At 42.0% G+C, this 25,661-nt stretch overlaps 1 protein-coding gene across 3 annotated transcripts in view; it reads right to left on the reverse strand.

The window, feature by feature from the left end:
- The window catches only part of ICE2 (interactor of little elongation complex ELL subunit 2), a 565,283-nt gene extending 540,689 nt beyond the window's left edge, over positions 1–24,594 (reverse strand). The window contains exons 1-2 of one of the 3 annotated variants that reach the window (XM_069223465.1): positions 24,374–24,594; positions 19,477–19,581 (exon numbers count right to left, since the gene is read on the reverse strand). In XM_069223465.1, the coding sequence (XP_069079566.1) occupies positions 19,477–19,581; positions 24,374–24,459 (191 nt within the window). In that variant the 5' untranslated portion in view covers positions 24,460–24,594. The remainder of the gene's footprint in view (positions 1–19,476; positions 19,582–24,373) is intronic. The other 2 variants (XM_069223467.1, XM_069223466.1) reach the window with 2 other exon arrangements.
- Between the last annotated feature and the right edge of the window lie 1,067 nt (positions 24,595–25,661).

Raw genomic sequence — 25,661 nt, forward strand, 5'->3', positions numbered from 1 at the left:
CTGCTCAGTCTCCCTCCGAACGATGTCGGACTACATAGTTTTTTTTTTTTAATAATGAACCTGTCTCAACCAATCCACAATATCTGAATGTTGCTTCCAATTTGAGTGTGCTGCCACTGACATCCAGTGCTACAATGTTTCAGTGGCTCTTACTCGGTTTCAATTAATCATCATTTTAACCTCATATGTAATCTAAAGGTACACTCCACATATTACTGCCTTCAAGCCATCTTATTCAATGACCTATTCCACCGTATCATCATTCTCCCTGAGGTTGTATACAGTATGGTTCCCAACATTTGAGAATAAAAACAAGTTAAGCAGTGCCTCGGTATTTAATCTCCAGGTGGGTGTTATAAGGCTTATTTCACCAAACCCATTGCCAGTAACAATGGGTTATGATCAGATATCGTGCAGCTCAGATATATTCAGACTGTGACCTTCCCATGTTTCACCTTGCCTGGCCAGGAACATGTCCGGCTGTGTACGTATGTCATGCATTGGTGAGTAAAATAAGAGCTATGTGTTCTCTGGATGAATCTCCCTGCAGGCCTCTATCAGAACTCACTACCTTCTCCATTCCTCAAAATCTTATGAATGTGTTCTACAGCAAGATCCTTGCATCAGGTATCCACCTGTCTTTCAATATGTTCATGACCATATTGTAAACTTTGCCCATCAGCCAACTTGTACTGCCTAGCAAAAACATAGTTTCTCATGCCTCAGAAGTGCTGTGTTTAGTTCACTTTTTGAGCATACAGACTCGATGTCAAATGTTTAACCTCAAATGCATCTACCAATTTAGTGCACCAGCCATCTGTATCGATGCACCTGGTGTCTACTACATATGAAGCCTCCAGTGAGATCCAGATAAATGTTCCCGTCGCATCTGCGGAGTAAGTGGTGCCAAATAATTGGGCTTGCCATTTCCTGTGCAATATGTCCAACTCTGCCAATGTCAAATGAGTCTTCTACAAACATGTAATCAGTATCTTCTTGTGTCTCAGGTGAGAATTCTATGGCACTTGCGAAAGTACCCAACTACCTCATGTTCCATAAAATACATTTCAACAACCTGCCCTTTGTCATTGCTGAATACTCTGGGAGTGACCTCTCAACTTTTGGTGGGTTTCCACCTGTTGAAGCAGTGCCACTGTATAACTCGCCAATAAATCTCTGTGAGAATGACCTCTTAATATAACCTTGCCCCTATTTGATTCTAATCAATCTTTAAGGTTTATCACTGCTATGTGGACTAATGATCTGGTGCTGATGTGACCAGTGTCACTTTGTGCCCAACCATCGTATTGGGGGGGGGGGGGGGGGGGGGGTCAGGGGGAGAAGAGTGTGTGTGTTACAGAATAACAAACACTGATGCTGTCCTCTCAACAACTCAGGGGCACACCTCTCAACTTGTACATTCATTTTCAGTCTACCAAGCAAACCTGTGGTTGCCCGAATCTTCTTAGGACATGAGGTCAGCAGTCATTGGAGTCAATTGAGGCCTCAGGCCAACTAATCTGAGTGCATCGTCAGTTTCTGCTTTGTCCTCCAATTCTCCTTGTTAAAGTTCTGAAGTCAATTGTAGTCGGGTCCTGTTGTGTAGGACTACTTCTACTGGGCATGCCTTCTCAACAGCAGCTTGTTATTTTTGTTGGTTGGCAAGCTTCACAAAGAACAGTCCCTCTCTATGCTCTGATCTCCCACCTTTATTGGGGTTGGGTTGTTAAGTCCCCATATTCTCTAGCCAGGACCAACCATCGTCACAAGTGCTAAAAATATGGGCTTTACCTTCCGTAATCACCCTAAGCTTAGCTGGGAACATCACTGCAAACACACCTATCCTGAATACTCTGAGTAAGGAGGGAGGAATTTCACACCTCATTCAATGCTGAGTACTGGATGGAGAGCAATATAGCCCCTTGAAACCTCTGACAGGTAAAGGGTAAATTTCAAAAAAATGACTTTCCCTTAATATTCATTATAAATCTGACTTTACCATTCAACTGGACTTTTAATATTGATTAGAAGTAGTCGTCTAATTATTTCTCTCGCTATTCCCCTTCCGGAAGTAGGAGCCACAGTTTTGTAACCTGCACTCTGGTTATCTACATGGGACAGATAGTTTTACCACAGTGAAAATAGCTTATTGGGCCTTGCCACAAGAGGGACATATTAACACTAATGTTCAACATTCCCCAGTTTTAAATACCATACACCGCACCTTGTGGGCATCAAGGCCTACACTGAGGTAACTCACTAATATTTAAAAGGGATGTTTTTACCAATCAAAAAGGGTTGTTTTAGCAGGTCGCATTTCTGGTTTAAACTGCAGAGGTCAGGCTACAATGGTAGGCCTTAAGCCATGCTTTCTTTGTTACATTAGTGGAAGGCATAATAAATGCTTCAGTTCAGAGGTGACATTTAATTTCCATGCCATGCTTTCTTGGTCACATTAGTGGAAGTCATAATAAATGCTTCAGTTCAGAGTTGACATTAAACTTTCCATGCCATGGGTGCAGATTCTACATTATATACTTTTGCCTTACAGAAGAGTTAAATACACCAATAAGGGATTAGCCAATTTGTATATGTTTATTGGTCAAACCACACACTCTGGGCACTGGACAGCAGTGCTTCAATTTGCATAGTCTTCATTTCAACAATAAAATTCACCAAAATGCGAGTGATCATGCAAAAAGGGTCATTTTCTCACAATAACACCCAGATATGATCATATGAAAATCTGCAGAGCAATTGCAAATTCACTACCCTTACCCCTCCCTCTTCTCCACCTTGTGAAACGCTTTTCTCCTGGCCTTCTCAGAAGTAAACATCCAACTTCTTCCAATGGGGGAAGAGATTCGAACGGGGTTAGTAAATACTCTTAAACATATATGTTTGTGGGTGTGCTTAAACTCCCAGGGTGTTCAAATCTTTAAACTACTGCTTACCACCAGTTTCCCGTCCTTGTTTGCTGATTTGTCAAAAAGTGGCAAAATCACGGTTTTGCTAGAATCCAAATCCTGATATAATATGAGGGTTGGCACAATCAGAGGCCATGATCTAAGCTCTGATATAAGAATGTTACCATGACTTATCAGCACACTGCATGTCAAGTTACAAGACAATTCGATTAATCAAGCACCCTGTCCCTTGGACAAAAATATATTTTACTCAATTCTGTAGGAGGCTGTCTCTCCGAGCAACCAAGCATTGGTTTCCAGAGGTAAAAAGTAGACCACCTAACGCTCTAATTTTTATGAAGGCTTGGTTGAGCAGTTAAGCTAATCTTGTCGAAGTGCAAAGCATTTGTTGTACTCACAGTATCAATAAATAAAAACACACACTCAAAGGAATAACTTGAGGCCAATTTACAAACGTACGTCAGATTCTTATAAACATTTTTAAGACCAAGATAATCAAAATCGGGCAAGTATTTTTTGAGTTATGATTTTTCGAAGTTTAGGAGAAATAGTCTTTTTGTCCATAATTAAGCATTATAGGAATCAACGGGAGAAATCTTTTAAAATGCATTTAAAATCAGGCAATGCATTTACCAATGTCTCCTTTTGTTCTTAGGTCAAGGCCGTCGAGAAGCCATGTCGGCCAGCGGGAGGAGTTTGGGCGGTTACCAGTTATGGCAGGAAGAGCTGCTGAAAAGTCCTTGGGGCTGGCGCAGGACCATTGCAGGGGACCATTTGGAAAAAGCAGTGCACAGGTGGACTTCGAGGTAAGTCTGGTGGGCCACCTTGGAGTGTAGAGGTCGCAAGAGGTGTGGGACCCTCAGAGCACAGCTGGTTCTCTAGTGTAGGGTCCAGGGACACCGGGTGCACAACAGATAGATGAGCCAAGAACTGTGCACAAAGGTGCCCTTAGTAGCAGGATGTAGGTAACTTTGAGGGTCGCTTGAACGTCAGCAGGGCCAATTTGGTGGGTGGTTCTGGTGGTTTCTGAAGTCCCTCGACTTAGCTTCCTCCTGGTCCTTTTGGAGTCTGGAGTGGACTTTCCTTCCTTGTGTCCGACGTTGAGTGACCAGTATCTGGGCCTATTTCACGGTTCAGCCACTGGAAGTCGCAGTGCCACCAAACGTGGCACACTTGCAGGTTTTGTCCCCACTGTCTGTAGGGTGAAATTTGGTCCAGCTGCAGCGTGCGATTCCATGGTCAGCAGACGGTCAATTAACTGGACTTCACTGGTCTTGGTTACAGGAGAATCACTCTCTGGTCCTGTAACCAAGACCAGTGAAGTCCACCTGTGCACTGCTTTTCCAAGTGGTCCCCTGCGATGGTCCTGCACCAGCCCCTAGGACTTTTCAGCAGCTCTTCCTGCCATAACTGGTAACCGCCCAAACTCCACCCGCTGGCCGACATGGCTTCTGGAGGTAGATCTTTGGCAGTTTTTAGAAGAGTGGAGGATCTCTGGGGATTTTTTTTTTTCCATCTCGTGTCCGAGAAACCCCTCAGTGACGATTGTCGAGTCCTGGGTGCAGCAGGCAGGGTTGGCTGCCTTTTTCTTGATACCACAGGACTTCAATTCTCGAGCCTTGTGTCTTCTTTGTTGCTGGTCTTCTTGTGTCCTTGGAATCTGAATCTCTGATCTAGGGGTGCCCACCAAATACTGTATTTAGTGGGTGTTTAGGGGAGTACGTAGTAATGAATAATGAGTCAGCTACACCCACAATGTGACCACTTCCTGTGGGCAGAGGTCAGTTCCCTATCCCTGATAGGCTATTTTTCTACCACGCAAGATGGAGGAAAATAAAAAATGAAGGGGTCATCACATATGAAACACCTTATCCTGATTTAGCGAACTGTAGCCCTTGTGGCTGTATAGGAAGCAACGAAATAAGATTTACTCTGACTTCTTATCCGGGAATTAAGAAGCTGAGGGACCTGGGGCTAAAATGCAGGCATCATATCCAGATTAAAACCCCCCGAAATGAAAAGAGGGTCTCATTGGCTTTTTGAAAAGACGAGATTGGCAGTAGCAGCAGAGGCGTTTAGCAGATGGTGGCCGCATTATTTGAAGTGGTTTAATCCAGATGAAGGGCGAGTATCATTGAACTCTGTAGCAGGCCAGGACCAATAATGACTAAAGTGAAGTAGCAACATGATATGACTTGCTTACTGCTAATGGGGGAAAGCACAGACCGTTTTTTGCAGTGTGTCTATACATGACTTTTGTACTACGTCTGGATACCTTAGAAGTCTGCGCTAAGCCGCAGTAACTATAAAGTTAGCAAGCTACAGCCGCATGGATTGACGCTCTATACACTATGTTCCGCAGTAATAACTGCGCAATACGGATGTAATCATAAAGAGGATTCCCCTTAGGATATCAATATTTCCTGATAGTTCTCCGCGCATCTTACATGAGTTTGGGCTGTCATTTTTGTTAACATAAAAATAGAAGGTGCGGTAGGAAGAGAGAGGAGAAACAATTCGGAACAGGGGGTAGAAAAAGACTCTAGCTTCCTAGGAAGGAAGGTGTAGTATCTTAGGAAGCGTCAAATGCTCGTAGCCACATACAGCACTATGGCATATGCCTACTCCTGCACGGTCATTAAGGAGCGTGATTAAGCAAACAATAATAGAGGTATTTGTGGCAGCAGTGGGCATAACGAGAGCCATTAGATCATTATCTCAGGCCATTATAATAAATATGGCACCTAAAGCTAATCGGCATCTGGGAGATAAAAACGAAGGTGTCAAGACTGTGCGCTCTGGCAGAGGAAAAGGAGAACCACTGGGCTCTAATAAACGTCTAGCGTCTACAACCGGAAAAGCGGTTGGGGAGAATGCCTCTATCCTAGGACAGATGATAGACGCAAAGATGAGTACTAAGGCAAGTGATAGTACTACCCCCCTGCTGGAGGACAAAGTGAAAGGTAAAAATCAATCTACTATAACTGCCTTTCTGGCTGGAGGGATGCAAAGAACCTCTGTTGTTATGGCAACCTCATTCTCTGAAACTGACTGTCTAGTAAAAGGATCCTCTTCATTAGACTCAAGTACTAGAAACCCAGACTACGGTGATAATCCTACAGCAAACATGTCAGAAAATCAAGATATCAGTCGGGAAGCAACTAGAAAAGTGCTCAGTCTTTGCGAAAATGGGCAGTCACAAACCCAACAGGTGGAGCAATGTGAACAGGCGGACCTCCAAAATAAGGGGAAACCTGGCGGCCTATTAGGACACACAGCAGAGGAGAATGAACCTGCCAATCCTCCCGGCAGTCCTAAAATAAGGGATCAAATTATGGGGGGGGGGGAAAATCTCCAACTAAACGACTGGGGCAGAGAAAGTAGTGATAAGTTTTATTCCTTGACAGAGGAGTCCGACCTTGGTAGCGCTGATTGTAGTTTTAGTGAAACTGACGAGAGCGAGATATCTGAAACAGGCAACAAATCTGCAAGTGGGGAGTGCACAGTACGTAAGGCTCGCCAAAGGAAATCTGTTAAATCACGCTCTGGCTTACAAGAGGGCTCTGAAAGTATGGCATCTAGGAATGGTAGGTCCTTAAGGTGGGACTATACAGGGATTAACTTGGCTGACACTTCTATAGGTGGCAACCAAAGCTCCGCTAAAGATAAAAATGGAAGTGATCCGGGACCTGCAGCCGGAGAGATAGGTGCCACTGGTAGAAACTATGAAATAGGCACCGATGTGGGGATCCTGCAGTCAATTTATAGCTCAATCAAAGAGCTTCAAACGGAGACGCGGATCGATAGCCATCGGGCAAGGGTTGCCACAAAGAGACTGCAAGGATCAGTCCGCAAGGTAGCTAAATCTTGCAAGGAAATCGAAGCGAAGCTATGCTCCATGGAAGATCGGATAGTGGCAGTCGAGGATGATATGGACACTCTTAAAGAACAGAATGCCACCCGAGATGGACAGCTAACGGATGTGATGTGGAAGCTAGAAGATTTGGAAAACAGACAAAGAAGGAACAATCTTCGTTTTCTGGGTATACCAGAAGGACTAGAAGGGGACAATATGCAGACATACATGGTTACTCTTCTGCGCGGGTCTTTTCCAGAATTAGGGAATCGGGACTGGGACAATGAGGTACAGAGGGCTCACAGGTTCCCGCTAAATACACGGGAGGGTAGTCAACGGGCAGACGCTAAATATCCAAGAGCGGTCCTGGTATATCTAGGGAGCTATCTGGTACGTCAAGAAATTGCTGATAAAACCCCTCCCAGAAATCCGCGTACTTATAATGGGGTTACATTTTTTACCCGCCCAGACTTCTGCCATGCTACAGTTGAGCGGAGATGGCGGCTGCGGCAGCTTATCAAGCCATTTTTTGAGAAAGGAGGTGAGGCCTATCTGCTGGCCCCCGCTAGGCTAAAAACTATAATGAGTGGGAAAATAAGAGTTTTTACGTCAGAAATCAAAGCAAAAGAATATCTGACGGGGGTAAGTGTATAGAGTATAAAGGGGGAGGGAAATAGGGAAGACATAGGCGCTTGGGGTACCGGTGGGCTGGGACAGGCTGACATACGCACAACATCAACATTCAGGCCATTAGGGGTCTGATTGCTCTACAGAATGGGGGGCCAGTGTCAGTGGGGGGGGGGTGGCAGGGGTGGGGTAGGGGGCGACTGGCCTAGGGGGAGGGCAAAGGAGAGGGGAAAGGGAAGGGGATGGGGAAAGGGAAAGTAAGAAGGGTGGAGGGAGGATCCATAATGGTAAAACTGGGGAAAAATGTGGAAAGGGAACAGTTAATGGAGACGAGAGATATCGGGGAAAGAAATGGAAAAGGAAGGAAAGGAAACCTAAGGGATGGTGTAGCTAGATATGGAAATTTGAGTGACCCCAAAAAAAAGAGATCCGAAAGTATTAAAAAAAAAAGGGGGTATGGCTAGATTCAGAATTGCATCAATTAATACATGTGGTCTGAACGATCCTCATAAAAGAAGGAGAGTTGCTGAAGAATTGAAAACCTTTAAGGCAGATATTTACTGCCTGCAAGAAACGCACATAGAATATAAAAACTCCGGGATTTTTGGCTCACTGGGCCTAAAGGCAATTGTTTGGTCCAAACAAGAAGCTAAAACTAAAGGAGTGGCGATTTTAGACCGGACCAACAAATTACAATTTACTCGGCAAAAGGCTGATGCTGGTGGAAGATGGGCAATCTTAGAATGTAGATATGGCCATAGCAGCTTCACTTTATGTTCCATATATGGGGCGGTCACGGACGATCCGATAGTAATTGATACCTTAGCCATTGAGCTTACAGGATGGGTACCTCCCTATATCATATGTGGTGATTTTAACTTTAATGGCTCGTGGGAGGGATTACAGGATGTGTTAGCACTCGCAACTAAAAAGTATCAAGGGCGCAAACCTCGGGTGTATAAGGCCATGGGTGCGCTGCAACAAGAATTAGGGCTAGTGGATGCTTGGGTGAAGCTGCGCAAACCTGATCCCGGTTATACCTATTACTCGGCTCCGCATAAGAAATTAGCACGTCTTGACTATTTTTTAATCTCCCCGGTTTTCTTAAAGCAGGCTAGGATCAAACTATATCCCCGGATGGTTTCAGATCATAACCCTATAGTGCTAGATTTGGAGTTGGAGGGGCTAGAATTAAAGAGTAGTAGATGGACCTTTGAAAGGGGTCTTTTAAAAAATCCAGAATACCGTGAACATATGACCAAATGGATAACCGAATTTTTGGGGTTCAATAGGGGATCCGCTTCAGTAGAAATGGTTTGGGATACTCTGAAAGCTGGTATTCGTGGAGAAACATTAAGCTTTAGTATTAATAGGCAAAAGGAGGTTCAAGGGAGAATAATAGAGTTTCAATTAAAGTTGCAGTGTGCAGAGAGACAGCTAGCCATGGCTATAGAAGCTGGAGCAGATATAACGAAAGTACAGGAAGAGGTTGCCATAATCAAAGCAGCAGCAAATGAGACTACAGCTCAAAAAATAGCGGAGAAATATTTAGCGCAGCGGGCACAAAGGCTTGAGTTTGGGGAAAAAGCCGGGCGGCTATTAGCGGCTCGGGCAGTACAGAAAACAGCAGCTGGGGTAATCAGGGAGATCATAGATCGACAAGGACAGCTAATATCAGAGGTGGATAAAATAAGAAAGGTGTTTCATGGGTATTATCAGGAACTATATGATGATACAGCGGCTTATTCGGATGAAGAAGCCTTAGAGTTTTTGTATCCTATCACGACAGGAAAACTAGATAAGAGCGACCGGCTATTCCTTGGAGAACAGATAGACATTACAGCAATAGAAATGGCAATCAACAATCTGCTCACAGGGAAGGCTACTGGCCCTGATGCTATCCCCTTAGAATTTTATAAAGTTTTTAAGTCACCTTTGCTTCCGGTAATGTTGGAGCTGTATGTTCAGGTACAAAAAGGAGGGAAAATCCCCCCGTCTTGGGACCTAGCTAACATAGTCATATTCCAGAAGAAGGGCAAATCCCCATTAAATCCTGCCTCATATCGCCCGATCACATTAATAAATAGTGATGCCAAGATATATTCAAAGATCTTGGCCGCCCGATTGTCATTGGTGATCAAAAAGCTGGTTTCTCCGTGGCAGCACGGGTTTATTCCAGGGAGAGACACGACTAATCATATTCAGAGAGTCTTAGCACTCTTTGACTCCACGGAAGCTGTTAAAGAGCCTATGGCGGCTATCTTTCTGGATGCAGAGAAAGCTTTTGATCGGGTAAAGTGGAAGTACTTGTGGTTTGTAATGGAACAGCTTGGGCTAGGGAGGCAATTCATTATAGCAATTAGGGCCTTATACAGATCCCCAGCGGCGAAAATACAACTAATGGGAGGACAATCTGAGACTATATTGATTAGGAGAGGAACCAGGCAGGGGTGCCCCTGCTCTCCTCTTCTCTTTGCTCTGTATATAGACCCTTTGCTGAGACAATTGGAAGCGAATAATAAGATACCACCAATTCACAGGCAGGGATGGGATACCAAAGTTCTAGCATACGCAGATGATATAGCCAAACTAACCCCATCCCCTGATTCAGCACTAAAAGAAATAGAAGTGGTGGCGAAAAAATTTGGTCGGTTTTCTGGATATTCGTTAAATGGAGCCAAGACACAACTGTTGGCTAATCAATATACAAATATTAAAGATACACGGAGGGTGGATCATGCAGTATACCTAGGTATTAATATTACACCGAATGTAGATAAAGTAGTAAATTTAAATATAGATCCTATACTTGCTAAATTTAGAGAAGATGCACGTAGATGGGATAATCTACATTTAACTATTGTAGGACGATGCAATATGATAAAGATGATTTTCCTTCCGAAGCTGTTGTATTTATTTCGCACTATCCCATTGTATTTCTCCAATCTAAAATTTAAAGAGATTGACAGAATGATCATGAGGTTTATATGGGCATATGGAAAGTGCAGGAGAGCGAGTAAATATATGTCTCTTCCACGGGAAAGGGGTGGATGGTCCTTACCGAATATAAAATTGTATCAATTGGCAGCAGCCTTTCAATACATGCGTCCACTATTCGGATTTGATATGGAAGGTACTACAATTGTTGACAGCCCCAACATATATGAGCTGCAGATAGGAGAAGCTGCCAATGGGTGTCTAGTAACATACCATGAGCCTGGATATTACAAAAAAACTAGGTATAAAGTGTTAGAAGCCGCTCACAAGTGGTGGCGATTTTGGTGTAAAAAAAAAAGGACTAGGTAGATATAATTATTATACTATGATCAAGAAGAATCCATTACTCCCAGAAATATTTCACGATAAATATATGGCGAAGTGGGGTACATTAGGTGTAACTCGGTTAGGAAATTTGTTTGATAACTCGGGGGTCAAGACATTTCGAGACCTACAGGAACAGTATGGGCTACAGAAAAAGGATTTTTTCAAATACTTACAGATAAGGGATTTTTTAGGGGAAAAAACAGGGGGGGCTCAGGGATTCAAAAGTATCCAATTGTTGGACGACATGTTGGCAAAACCCAGCTTAGCCATTAGGTCAACCTACCCTATCTTTTTAGTAGAACAAGCTGACGATTTAGAAAAACACAAGGAGAGGTGGAGTAAGAAAATGGCAGAGGGTAGTAGCAATTTCCTGAGTTCATTGGAGTTGGGATGCACTACTTTATTATCATCTTCCCTACAAGCGCAGCATTATAAGACTATATTTGATCTGTATTATTTACCAGCCCATCTTGTCAAATGGGGATGTACGACAGGAACAAGCTGTCCGAGATGTGGGATGTACGGAACAGATATTATCCATATGATGGCTACCTGTGGGGAATTAAAAGCTTTAAGGGAAGGGATCCAATCTGTTTTGAAGGAAGTAGTGGGCTATGATATAGACCTTACACCTGAAATTATGGTCTTTGGGACAGATGGCGAAATCGCTGGACCTTGTAGGGCATTTATATTCATAGCCATGGCGGTGGCTCGAATTTGTATAGCAACGGCATGGCTGGATCCACGACCCCCGTCCTGGCAACAATGGTTGGCTAGGTTGCTTTCCTCTTACTACTTGGAAAAATCATTGTATGAACGGAAGGGGAGACAGGCCAGGAGGAAGGGGAAGACAATATGGGGTCTGTTTCAGGCCTGGGTACAGGCCCATACCGGCTGGGGTCACCCATCTTCGAATTAAGGGGTACCATTCCCAAGTTAGTATTTGTGGGGTGGTTAGGCTCTGTATTTGATATGAATGATTTAATTTGGTGATGGTTTTTTATTTTTTTTATTTTTTTTTATTATTCTGTACTTTATCTTTTATCCCCCTTTTTCGTTTATCTTTTCTCTTTACCCCCATAGATTATCTTACTGTAAATTTTCAGTCTATAATGATTTAAAGATGTTTATGTAATATGTTTTCTTCCACCAATAAAATAAAAAATAAAAAATAAAAAAAAGAAGCACCTTAGGGGTGGTGCAAGTTGGTGGTGGCCACTCCTCCTGTCCTTTGTGTGTTTTCCTGCTGTTGCTCAAGCCAAAAGTGGGGTTTTGCAACAAAGGCAGCCATATGCTGCTAGCAGCAGGCCTGGCGGTAGAGTTTCAAAGGAAGTAAGCCCTTTGAAGCTCGCTAGCAGGGCACTGCACAATACTGAGGAGGGAGGTGTGACACCTCCACCCATGAAGGGCTTTGTTCTGAGACCCAGAGAGCAAGAGCTCTCCCCCAGCGTTCCAGAATCTTGTCTGGTAGCGGCAGGCTGGTTGTGACCAGGCAGCAACCATGCCAGTGTTAGTCAGCTTTACAGGGGTCACCTCTAAGGTGGACCCTAGGTACATTTTGCAATAAATTCAATGCAGGTACCAGATTGTATTTATTATTCTGAGTTATTTGATACCAAACAACCCAGGGCTCAGAGTAGCCATCATGCATCTGTGAAACTCATACTCACCACTGTCTAGCATATACATTTAAAATGGCTGCTCCGTTCACTTACTACGTCTCAGGTTTGGCAAGGACACAGTGGGGGCATATTGCTCATGCATCTATAACCCCACATACAGAATAGTGCACCCTGCCTTAGGGCTGGAAGACCTGCAGAGGGGTGACTTACCATTATTGCATGCAGTGTGTAGTGGACAGGGCACACAGGTTGTGCGCCATGTCCAGTTTGCATTTTAGGATTGCATCAGGACACTCTGCAATGGCAGTGCTGGGTGCATGTGGATGCATGGCCCATGAGGGCGACACAATCTGTGCTGCTGCCCTCAGGAGCCTACCCTTAGTACCCAATGCCCTGGGTACCTAAGAACAATTTACTAGGGACTAATAGTGGCAGCTAAAAGTGTTGGCAATTGTATCAATACCTTTGCAATTTTAGGGAAAGAACAATGGCGCTGGGGATCTGGTTAGCAGGGTCCCAGTGCACTCCAGTCCAATTTGCATCCAGAAACCAGGCAAAAAGTGGGGTACTTCAACAAGGTGCCAGTTTCTCACAAAAAACACACCCTTGCATGATCTGGGGACAGCCCACATGTTATACCATGCACAACACATGGAAAATTATAACTGAAGTAGGCTGTCCAAAATGCCCTAAAACATACTCTTTCTGTACTACTTTTTATTGTACTTTAAAAAAAATTATCATGAGGTATTAAAAAAACTAGAGCTGTAGCATCTAGATGACATACGGGTGCTGGTAGTAGATGTATCTATTAAATGTTGAGTGTTGATGTTCAAGCAACTTGACAGCAATCTGGAATGCATCCAGCTCTCGCCCATTTGCAAGTACACAATTAAGAAGGTACTCAAACACATTCTAAAACTCAACTCCAAAATAACAACAAAAAAAAAAAAAATTCTGTATGATCTAAATCTAAGGATATCAATTGCTTTTAGGGGGTAATAAATAACCTGATTCAAAACTTAATTTCATCGCAGGTTCCCTAAAAGGTTGCAAACAAACATTCAGAAATGCAATAGGGTTTGCCTTACCCCAAATTACACCAAACCTGAGGTATTGTATAAAAGTTTCAGAAAGAAGGAAGGCTAAGCATTTACACTAGTTTATATGTTCACTTGCAGTGTATACTCTTCTTCTCTCATCATGCTGGAATCTTAATGTATTCAAAATGTGTTGCATTCAAGTCTTGGCACCATCACATCCATCATGTCTGCCTAGAGTACTATCATTAGGCCAGTGTCAGCATTATGGCAGGGAAGACAACATAATATAATGCACATCAGCAAAAGATCTTGCATTATCACAAGCATGCAGAGACCAAAATTATAGCATGTCTTGGTGCAAGTTATGTCAAAAATTGCCATCAGGCGCTATATTACAAATAGGGTGCACTGTTCTTGCTTGGGCCATGGCCCACCTTCAAACAGGTGCAACAGATGCAATCCGGGACAATGTGTCCTATCAATGATAATGCGCTGCCCCGGGGCAGAAGCAAACTCATTAATGAAAGACAGAGCGGTTGCAAAAATAGCTGCTCCATCTTTCAATGCGCTGGCAGCACCTGCTTGTACTTCGAATGGAGGGGCAGAGATCCCCCTTCAGGCGGGTGGAATGACTGACTGTACCAGCCTGAAGGGGGAAGTCTGGGGGTGGGGAAGTCTATTGGGACCCCTTTACCCCATCCAGAGGACTGTCCTCAGGGGGGAGCACTGACTTGCCTACACCTTTCTAATAGCGCCTAGTCAGTGTCCCTCCCGACTGCATCTGCACCAATATTCATAAAACGGTGCAGAGGTAAAGTGTTTCCCTTATTTACATTGGGCCACAAACCGAAGCAAATTAAGCAACATCCTCTTAAGAGTGCGCTGGCCCTGTAGGCTCGTACTACATTGAGGTAATGCAAACCCTCTAAATGACCCTTGTGCAAAACTACAGTGTCCAGAGGGTGCAAAAGAAAAAAAGAGGCGCACACATTCATCACATTCATTGCTCCCCCTGAGGTACTACATGTAATGCGTTCATAGGTGCAATGGATACTCACGCTAAATAAAGAATGAGCACCATACTGCCAGAACCATCACTGTGCCTTGGATGCCCACAATTTGACAACAAATATCAACACTGCAAATACAGCAATAGGGGGAGCACTCGGAAGGTAGTGGAAGACACTATGGCCCTCATTCCGACCCTGGCGTCTAAAACCGCCAGGGCCGCGGGCAACGGAAGCACCGCCAACAGGCTGGCGGTGCTTCAGTGCCCATTCTGACTGCGGCGGTAAAGCCGCGGTCAGAAAAGGGGATCCGGCGGTTTCCTGCCGGATTTCCCCTGGCTGGGCTGAACCTCCATGGCGGCGCTGCAAGCAGCGCCGCCATGGGGATTCCGACCCCCTTCCCACCACCCTGTTTCTGGCGGTTTTGACCGCCAGGAACAGGATGGCGGGAACGGGTGTCATGGGGCCCCTGCACTGCCCATGCCACTGGCATGGGCAGTGCAGGGGCCCCCTAACAGGGCCCCAGCATGATTTTCACTGTCTGTGTAGCAGACAGTGAAAATTACGACGGGTGCAACTGCACCCGTCGCACCCCTGCAACACCGCCGGCTCCATTCGGAGCCGGCCTCTGTGTTGCAGGGCCTTTCCCGCTGGGCCGGCGGGCGCCCGCCGGCCCAGCGGGAAAGTCAGAATGGCCTCCGCGGTCTTCTGACCGGGGAGCGGCCATTTGGCGGTTCCCGCCAGGCGGGCGGCGTCCGCCGCCCGCCTGGGTCAGAATGACCCCCTATGTAATTCACAAACGTGCTGTATTTAGTTTATTGATTGTGTAGGATTTTTGGGCAGTGGACCCTCGAGTTGGAAGCACTGCGATTGTAGAGTATAAGGAATTGGCTACTGGAGCGATGAATTTCGGCTGTAACTGCCTTCTGTTAGGCTTTCAATAATCAATATTGGCTGGGCACCATTTTGCACTGGGTGCACTTAAAGTGCCAATATTTATCCCTATACTTGTATTATGCCAGGCATGGGCATCACTGTACAAAGGATATACACAAAATGTCAAGAATGAACATCATTCTCTGAGTCAGCATTATATCAAAGCCAGGCACCTTCACACCATGGACTCCCACAATATGCACAGAGTTGTGTTGGGCCACACATTTAACCAGGAAAGGGCATCATGCCATGAAGTTTCATATTTTTCTTTTTTGATATGTTGCAATGCTAGTCACCAGGGTTTCTTTGTTCTTTATCTATATAATGCAGTAGAACATTTGCCCCCTCCTCCTGCATGCAATAGGTACTTGCTCAAAGTAGACATCCTCAGCCATCTGCACAAACTCTGCCAGTTGACAGAACAAGAAAATGGCACCATACATGGAATTTACATGTGACTGCGTGCTGGCATCAAGAACACAACTAATTAAAAAAACATGTATAGTTGAAGACCTGGTCTAAATACCTTCCAAAAATGAAAGCTGTCCGAAGAGCGGCAAGTCCATCAGTAGGAGCTTCCCATATGATGAATAAAATAGCAGGGAGGCTCCCTGGCAGGAAGATGCACCCAGAGCAGTAAGCTTCTCACATCAACTGAGACCTCACAGTGTCTGACAGCAAGCTGGTTTCTTGTATACACACACACACACACACACACATATACACTTGTCCCTCAGGCACACATTTTCCTTGCATCCCCACTGCACAAACAGGAAGGAGCACTCGGAACCCTTATATATGCAAGACACAGCATTAACGTGGTACAGAATGCAGTGTAGGTCACCACAAGCTGTTGGGTTAAACACAGAACCACCTAATTTTAACTCTACAATTATTTGTTAAAACATCCCACTGGCTGCTTGACAGTACAGCATGGATAATAAGGAATACAATTACTATTACTGAATACAGTAGTATGCATAGATTTATAATGATAAAAGTTATGACCAGAGTGCCATCCCTAGTAGTCACTATTGGTATCAACAAGTACTAAAATGTTTATTTCCAGTTGGCAAGGTGGATAATAAAATGATCATTACGCGTAAGTATCAGGTTGCTTGTGGAGTAAGTAGAGACAGCCAAACAGTGACAGCAATCTTACAGATCTCCCAACTCGCGTAAAAGAGCTTGAAACACTTTCCGGGCAGAAGGAAAAATACATGACGGAACAGAGACTACACCAACAATACCAGCTTCAATACATATATATTTCTAGAAACACATTTCTAATTGTCAATCAGAGCACAGTTCAAAATAACAAATTTTCTAAGTTAAGGTTTGCCCCAAGACTTGTGTTACGGAAATAAAACAAGAAACACTTGCAGGTAAATGCAATTAGTAGTATATTAAGTTTGATTTCTGTATTTGAACACACAATTCAATCCAAACAGTATTTTAAGAGCACATGCCCACCAAAGCGTCTTAGCAGTAAGTAAAATCAACAGGTCTGCAGATACAGTTCAGGCAATACATTCTAAAGCAGCACTGCAACTTCCAGGTAATGTAAGTAAAACAAATTAACAGTTTTGCAGCGGTTGCTTTCAAGGGTAACAAGCTCTCAAATGAAGCAAATGATTAAAGAACAACTTATACACATTTATACCATGATTGACACAACATTGGGAAAACAGAGATTAGTAAAGAGTCATGTTGGAAAAAGAGGAGAGGGACAGCAATGAACAGAAGGAAATGTAATATAATCCAGAAACGTATTCATTGCTTTAGTATCACAAAGGCTGCACATAATGGTGTTGGGTTGGTTAACTGTATCCCCAAAAAATACAAGCTGTGCACAGCAAGATGGAACTAGTGGATGCATCATTTTCAAAAACATTCATGCAACGTCATTCAACCAGGACACCAGCTGCTCTTTGCTGATTTTACTGCAAGTTCCTGGAGATTCTGTTAGAGAGCAAACATTATCAATAAAAAATGAGTAGACAAATCTTATAATTAACGTGTACTAAAAGAACTTAATTAGAGAAACGTGTGTTAGAAAAATAAAATGTGCAAGTTTAAAATGTGATTGAGTGGTTGCCATAGTGTCCGCCACCTTGAGTTCTATGTGAAATAATACACAACGTTGAAAAAGAAATTTAGATGAATCAAAACTAATGATTTGAATTTATTATTGATTACTTAAATAATGTTCTAAATATGGTTTGATAACTATTAAAGCTGTTTCATTATTTGTGTATAGGCATTTGTAGAAGGCCTAAGCTTTAGTATTTTTTTACAGCACAGTGTTTGACATGTTATGCTGACTTTATTGAAATTCTTTTGCAAACATTGTTTATTCACTGTCCATTTGAAAAGCTCACAGTGGAAAGCTACTGCATTTTTATTTTGCACTCTGTTTGTTCTGTACTTCCTTGTGATAGTAATTGAAAGTTTTAACAAGGGCTTTAGGTTCTGGTAGAAAGTAATGTTAGCTACAATGTCATGCTCTGTGCTGTTTTCTATAATGTTATTATTCTGCGGAAACTGTCGACCGGAGAGGAGTGTCGAGATGGGCCTATCCTGAAGAAGAGTGAAGAAAAGATATAAACTGAGGAGAAGTACAATTCAATTGATTGCTCACTATCACACCTCATAGACTTTTTCAATAGGAGTCTAGCTAGTAACTTTTCAGGACTTTAATTTAGCAAAGTTTCAGATGATGTAGTTCAGTTGAGTGAGAATTGGTTGCAGTGATGGTTAGACTTATATTTTTATGATTCTTACAGTTCAGGCACCTTCAGCCCAACATTACTCAACTGCTGCCCCTTTCATGTTCCTGATGCTGATCGCTGAAGACCTGCTGCTCCTGTGCTCTGCTGACGAAGACTCTGCTAACTGCTGTCTCATTTAGGAGAGGTATAACCAATGTGCATTTTTTTCTTTTGCAGATTTTCCTCTTAGAAATCCAACCGCTTATTTTTGTAGTACCATAGTTCCGATGTTTTCCCAAATTAATTTTTGTCTTATTTTTAATTTTTTGCATGTGACAAAGCCCAGCCCACAAATGTTTTTCTAATTAGAATTTGGTAGGAGGGATGCTGCCCAATCCAATAACTGAATTCATTGTTTATGAATTGATAATGACTGATTCAACTGCACAACTAATGAAATCTGTTGCTATTTCTCAAATACTTCTATTGTTATTCTGTCTATTTCTTTTGAAGTGTTTAACAGTGATTGCACTTCTTAGGCTGTGATTTTTCAGACATTTTGGACAGCCTGTGTTGTTTCCGTATTGCTATCATTTGGTTTTGCTTATTATTTACGTAACTTTGGCATTGTTAATATAAGAGCAATAAATGTTTGAAGTTTACTAAATTGGTGTGGTGATTAATGTAAGTGTAAATTACTGACTTCTTATTGCATTTTGATTGTTGATCATAGCTTTTGTTTCTTAATGTTTGGTTTTTGTTGATCTTATTACTCCTGTCTGTGTCAAAAGCACACCAATAATTGTATTATTTCAGAAAGGAAAAAAATGTATATGACTTGTATCGCACAGCTATAGCAGCCTAACAAAATATAAACTTATTTGCAATTTATAAATAAAACCTCATCTATTACAGCAAATGCACTTTTTATCAATTCTGCATCTGACAACACGGTCCATTAGGATTTTAAAGTAGGATCTTGAGGATTAGTAAATGAGAAAAAGGTGCACTAATCAGAATTCACAAAAGACATAGAATGTTAAAACTGACAAAATTACTCAGTCATACAGAGATGTGGGTAGCTATTACTGTTGTAGTCCGATGACGCTGGAGTCACTGTGAGTGGCTTTGGATCACAGTATTGAATTTAACAGAGACTAACAAAGGTCGGTTGATGGAATAAAAAGTTGTCACCATCCCTTACTTACAAGTATAAATCACCTTGAGCGTCTACATAAAAGTACATTTCTAGTGTCGCTAGATACACTCCAAGAAAATTGTATGACATGAAAAAGTAACTGAGCAGAAAAAAGATTCTGATTTGAGTAAGCAGATGGAAAGACTAAAGGCACATAGCATTCAATACATTCAAGGGAACGAAAATTAAAACTCAGACCAAATAAAAAAAAAGCAAAACACGTACCGGTTAGCCAAATGCCACAGTTCCAACAAGTTTGGAGACATTGAATATTTTTCATATGATTCCCGAGAGAAGAAGAATTCAATTCCATTTTTTGGCACAACATCACTATGGAAACAAATATCTGATTAGTTTAGAAACACTGGATGTGCACAGTTTTAAAATGTAACTTTGTTGTGCTGTGCTACTTACTAATTTAACCATATTAAAAAAATACATATTGAAATAATATGAAGAGGCAACAACATGACAGTTGGAAAACCAAAAACTTATATAACAAATCCTCAGAGAATCTGGAAACAGAAATTTACATCTTCCTAAATCATTCATCCATACTTTGGACAATGACGATAGAACAAACTTTGACACTGAGCCACTCGCCAATTTACCACTGCATACTAAACAAAAGTGTGCTTTAATGCCTTTTTCCTGGCATTTCTTAAGACCTCGTCTAAATATCATTGAACGTGAGGGGAGCTTATTTTGTACTCATTAACAGTATGTGATTGAGGAAAAAAGCCACAAGAAAGAACAAAGCACACTTTAATGTTCCCTTTTCCAGACATTAGCAGCAATGTACAATGAAGAGGGCATATAGAATCAACTCAATACCATGCATTTCTAAATAGGTAGGTGCCCATACTTTAATTCAGCAAAACAAACTCTTTTAAACAGTCAGGACACCATTGCTTTGCTTCTTTTTTTACGCATTTAACTTCAAGTTTCCAAATCAACAATGAATTGAGCATTTCAACGGTGTGATGTTTTTTCAGTGCTGCTGTCCATATGCCAAGGTGAGTCTTCCTTAAAGCGATTACAAAGCCATGTGCATGCGTCAAAAATCCTTAAATACACTTCTTAGATCAAAGTGGAAAACAGACTTAGGGCCTTATTACGACCTTGATGGAGGGGTTTCGTCCATCACAAATGTGGCAGATATCCCGCCCGCCGTATTATGATCCAATTATACTCAAAGGAGATCGTAATACAGAAGACAGAATATCCATCACATTTGTGATGGAGGAAACTCCTCCATCAAGGTCGTAATGAGTCCCTTAGTATCGTTCAAAGTAGGAGGAAAATAATACTAAATACAAACAATTAGTATGAAAAAGTATTTTTCAACTCTCCACAATTCGGAACGTGATAGTGAAATTATGTTTTTTTTTTTTTTATGAAAACAGACATGATTGCCCATGGCTGACCAACTGCACATCATGTTTAAGAAAGGTTTTATAGCAGAGAAACAGTAACTATTCTTTGTTGTACATAGGTTAAGATGACAGTTTAGTCAAATATTTAAGGTATAATCTCATCAACTCATGCTGATACACAGCGTCCAAGTGGTCCACAGTTCACTTGAAATCAGTGTATGTTATGTTTATAAATATTATATTGCTTTCCTTTATAATTAATTCGCTTTGAATCTTTAAGAAACGATTTGTCACATGAGTACGTGGTTTTGTCATTACTTGTGGGTAACATGGCTCTTTGGTAAAAAAAAATATAAGTCTATATTTTTTTTAATAAATATATGACATTATACTTATTTTCTTGCACTGGTACATTTGCTCATTTTTTACAAAAAAAAATATTATAATCAGAGTTTACGCATAACATTTAAAAACTTGAGTTTTGAAATCCCTTTTTCTATTAGTGTGACTTGACCTTTTGAAACTTTACAGTTTTAAATAATTTTAGTTAGATTTTCTTTGGTTGGCACGGCAATCAACCCTTTCCTTGTCTTTTGCGTCTCCTTAATTTGCCTTATAATTTGGAATAAAAAAAAGAAATAAATAAATCTGATTTTGAAGTGGATGATGCTTTTTTTTTTTTTTTTGTTTTACTTCCTCTCGTATCGCTCCCCTGGTACCTGAACCTCCTTACTCACATCACTTGAGGTTAATTCAATATTGCGTTTTTGTTGTGGATCTCTAACTTGAAATGTTTCATACAGGCATATAAAAAATATTCTTGCAATCATAAAAGATTACGTTTCAGCGCTCTTAATTTCCTATCTTGACTTCCATATTGGTAATTTTTGAGAAATAAGATGTCTTCTAATCACGTTATTAGTGTTTACACAAAGGATGCTATCTAGCTGCATAGAATGGTTTGTGGTGGATAGGCAAGCCGTATGGCAAGTGACGAAGTTTCACAATTTGTTTAACTAACAGGCTCCAACACAAAGCTGATGTAACCAATATCATGGAGGGTGGAGCTATGAAAAGGCCTCTGCCATGCTCTACGATGTCTGTCAACTGTACTTACCAAATGTGTGTGAAGGACTCTACTATGATTCTTTGTAAGCTGGGAGGTGGCTATGTAGAGAATGTGCTAGATTATTTGAGCATTGCATCCCCAAGTCTCAAATTTATTTCCAGATGCCCGCAATTTAGTCCCTTCCCCGTACGAGTCTGGATGGCCAGAATAACTTCTGAGAGCATCCTAGGCATTCAACAGTAGACACGAATGTATCCTATTGTCGTGTTCATTCCAATATTATTTGAGCCACACCTAGTAGATCCCCTCAACCCTAATCGGAAACATACCCTTTTCAGAGAAAAGGAGAACTGGCAGGTGTCTCTCATGACAAGCTCAAGTGAGGTATGGTCTATAAGATTAGGGGTGTGTGGATGTCCAGTCTGTCATACTAAAATAGACTCGTAAACACCTCCATAGGGAAACTGCACATTTAGGCAGAGATGCCCAAGCAAGGAGATATGGAGCAGCAGTGTGACTCTTAACAGACCAAACCAAAAATAAGAGTGCTAGCATAGGAGATGACCAAGAAGAAACAATGACCACTACTGAAGAAATTCGTGATGTATTTACATACTTCTATAAACAGCAATATACTATGCAGGCACAAGTGACAGTGGAACAAATACCTGAATACTTAAATGAGATGCTGATGTCATAGGTGTTGGGGCTAGCAGACAACCACTGAATGCACAAACAAACACATGATGCCATTGATGGTTTAGCCAATGGTAATACTGCAGGGTCAGACGGGCTGACAGCTGAAATCTGTAAATCATTAATGGTGCTGCCAAGCACTCATTTTCTGCCAGTCTACAATGAAGCAGTCTAAAACAGTATGCTACCTCGTTCTACCAATTAAGCAATAATGATAATGCTACTAAATCAAGTAAGGTAAAGTCATGCAAATATGTCAGTCATATTGACCACCTTCTTTATTAAACTTAGATACCAAAATGCTGGCTTAAGACATGGCGAAATGCCTGACTCCCAAATGTAAAGGCTAGTACTCCCAGATCAAATGGGATTAATTTCTGAAAGGCTGACATTGCCCTACATTTGCATTTTAGTTACTGTAATGCATCAAATACATCCTCACATACCTGCTGTTAGATGCAGAGAAAGCCTGTGATTTGCTAGAATGAACTATGGTCCAGCAGTTCAGAAAATGAATAGTCAACTAGATCAAGGGATATGACTATCCATGTCCTGGCTTGTAGAATAGCCCTAATGATAATCCTATCTAAACTTTTATATTTGTTCACCAGTATTCTCAATCCTACTATCACAATCATTATTTACCTCATTGCACTCTAGGATGATAAGAGTGATTAAGCATGCCAGGTCAGGAAGAGAAATAATGACTGTTTTTGAAAAAAACATAAACAAAGTAAAGGGCGTGAAGAGGTGCTGTAAAGCATGTGCTAACTGTCCGTGGACAGAGAACTTTACACAAACTATAGCATGCAACTTGATTGGATCAATCTAAGAACCCTCCTGTCAGCCTAAGGAGAAAATAATCCTTTTGTTTTAAAGAACACTCAGCCACTAGGGGTACCCCTTGGTGACATACTTCATCATGGAGTTCCTTCCCGTTCCACTGCAGAACGGGGTGTATGAAACTTATGAGATACAGAGGAGCATTTTGTTGGAAAACGAATAGGGTAGTGAGTTGGGGTAGGATTACTCTTTAAAAATATCTGCCTGGTAGCCCTAACTTTTTAATCTAGGCACCAACCGGTATAATTAAAAACAGGAAAAGTTAGGAAGTCACAGGGCTCTAGCTACCCCTACTTCCTAACTAGTGTCCCGGGACTTGGAACTGGACCTGGCATTCCTAATTCCACATTCTAAATTAAATAACTATTAATTTGTGTTATTTTATGAAAAGATATTGCTCTGTATCATTAATTCTGGCCCTGATATTGCCACACTTAGAAAACCGGGAACTCCTAATGAAGCCCTAAGTCTGCTACTTATCATGTAAACAGTAAAATGTATTTGCTGACGTTTGCCCTGCTGCCAACCAAAGAACATACAATCTCTGTAAGGTAGCCAGCAGCCAGATAGTCAACTTTATTTGTTGTTTGGCTGGCTACTGTACAAATATTGCATTGCCTGCTATTCAGCTAGCTGCCTATTGTATAGTGAAGTTCCTTTGCTATTTGTCCTTTTGCATACAGAACTTTATCAGCTATTTAGACTGCAGCCAGGTGCAAAACGAAGTTTCTTTACCGGCAGCAGAGTCCAAGCCAAATAGCAAATAAGATCTACTACATAGATGGTAGGTGGCTACGTAGCAAAGAAACCAAACTATCTCCCTGGTGCCCAACCAAATGGGTCGTTTGCAGGCAGCACCTCTTCAGGTTCGGTACTTATATCCTGACACTTTATCATAATGTCATTTTGTTGACTGATGCTCATTCTCCTCCCGCATACGATTTGCTTGTGCTTGGTGCACCCAACGCCGCGACCAACCTCGTTTTGAATACAGTCTTACTTTCTTTTCTAAATTGCTCTTCCAACCAGTCAGTATCTCCCTCCTTCAGTCGAGAAGTTGGTCGCTTTCCCTACATGACTCTCTTAGATATTCTGGCTCCTCATCAAACTCTGCAGTGAACTTAGTGCAAAATCTTACCGCATAAGAGTTCCACTCTTGCCTTTAGCCATAACAAAACTAGATACCTTCTCCGGCTGAGACGGGATCTGTAAAGGCGTTTCCATAGGAAAAGCAACAATATATTTTTTTTTTTTTTAGTTAACACATCAGGTGGTAGTGGTGAGCTCACATTAAATCGAGCGCCTATCCGTTTACTCCCACGAGTTCAGTTAAATTCACGTTTTGATCATTAAAAGGATGTCGATAGTCCGTAATTTCAACTCTTCCGGGTCGCAAAACAACCAATCCCACGGCTGAACACATGCTGGGGAGTAGGGGAAATACAAAATGATTTAGGATTGGGGTATCTCAACGAATGCTTCGCGCAGAATTCTAGCGCTGATTGGTTATGGAGTTCGCACATGCCTCTCCAAAAGCATTGAGCAGCATAAACAAAACATCGCAGATGAGTGTATTGTTTAGGAGAGTGATAGTGGTTTATTGAGGTCCGTCTGGCTGGTGGTAGGTAGCTGGTGCCCACCCGGAAAGGCCAGGCTGCAGCCGCTCGTGATTCTGGAAGTGCAAGGGGCAGGAGTGGGCACTTGTTAGAAACATTAGCATGTCAATTCGGATTTGGGTTTACTCCTCGGGGATTTATATTGAGCGGAGGTTGACCCTTTTTCGAGGCTTCCGTGCTGCCCGTGGGATAATGGACGGGTTTGTGTGACTGTTGCTTGGTTCGCGGCGCGTGCTCCGTGGTGTTTGCCTTAAGTGGGTTGCAGGATACTGGGGTTATAGATCACTAGGGTATATACCGCATGTGCAGAACTCCATGACTTTGGATATTTTCAGGGCTTCAAGTCGGCCGAGGCTCAGACCCGGTAGTAATTAAGCTGATCGATGTCAATGACTTAGTTCCTGTTCATATTGCACAAGTTTAAATTAATCTTGCATTTTCTAAGAGTGTTAGTTATTTCCGGGATGTTGTTTCTGTATTATTTTTAGTTTAGCATATTAATCTTGTGTTCGTGTGTTGGAAGTGGGCCACTATTGAGCGCTCTGGAGCAGAGTGTTGTAAATAATGTTCAAATTCTCCTTTTATGTTGGATTATTATTTATTATGCATAAAAACAGCCCCGACAGCATTCAGCTCCGTCTCCTCCCAATTAACGGACTCTCTCTACCCTGGCATTCTGAATCTACTGCGTGCCTGCACGCATTCCAATTCCCCACCTGCACCATACTACATAAACATAACACATCCCCCCCTTCATAGAACAACCAATACATTGCTTACTAGTAACACAACCATTACAATAAACATTTT

Source organism: Pleurodeles waltl, chromosome 3_1 (genome assembly GCF_031143425.1).
Source record: "Pleurodeles waltl isolate 20211129_DDA chromosome 3_1, aPleWal1.hap1.20221129, whole genome shotgun sequence".
NCBI lineage: Eukaryota > Metazoa > Chordata > Amphibia > Caudata > Salamandridae > Pleurodeles > Pleurodeles waltl.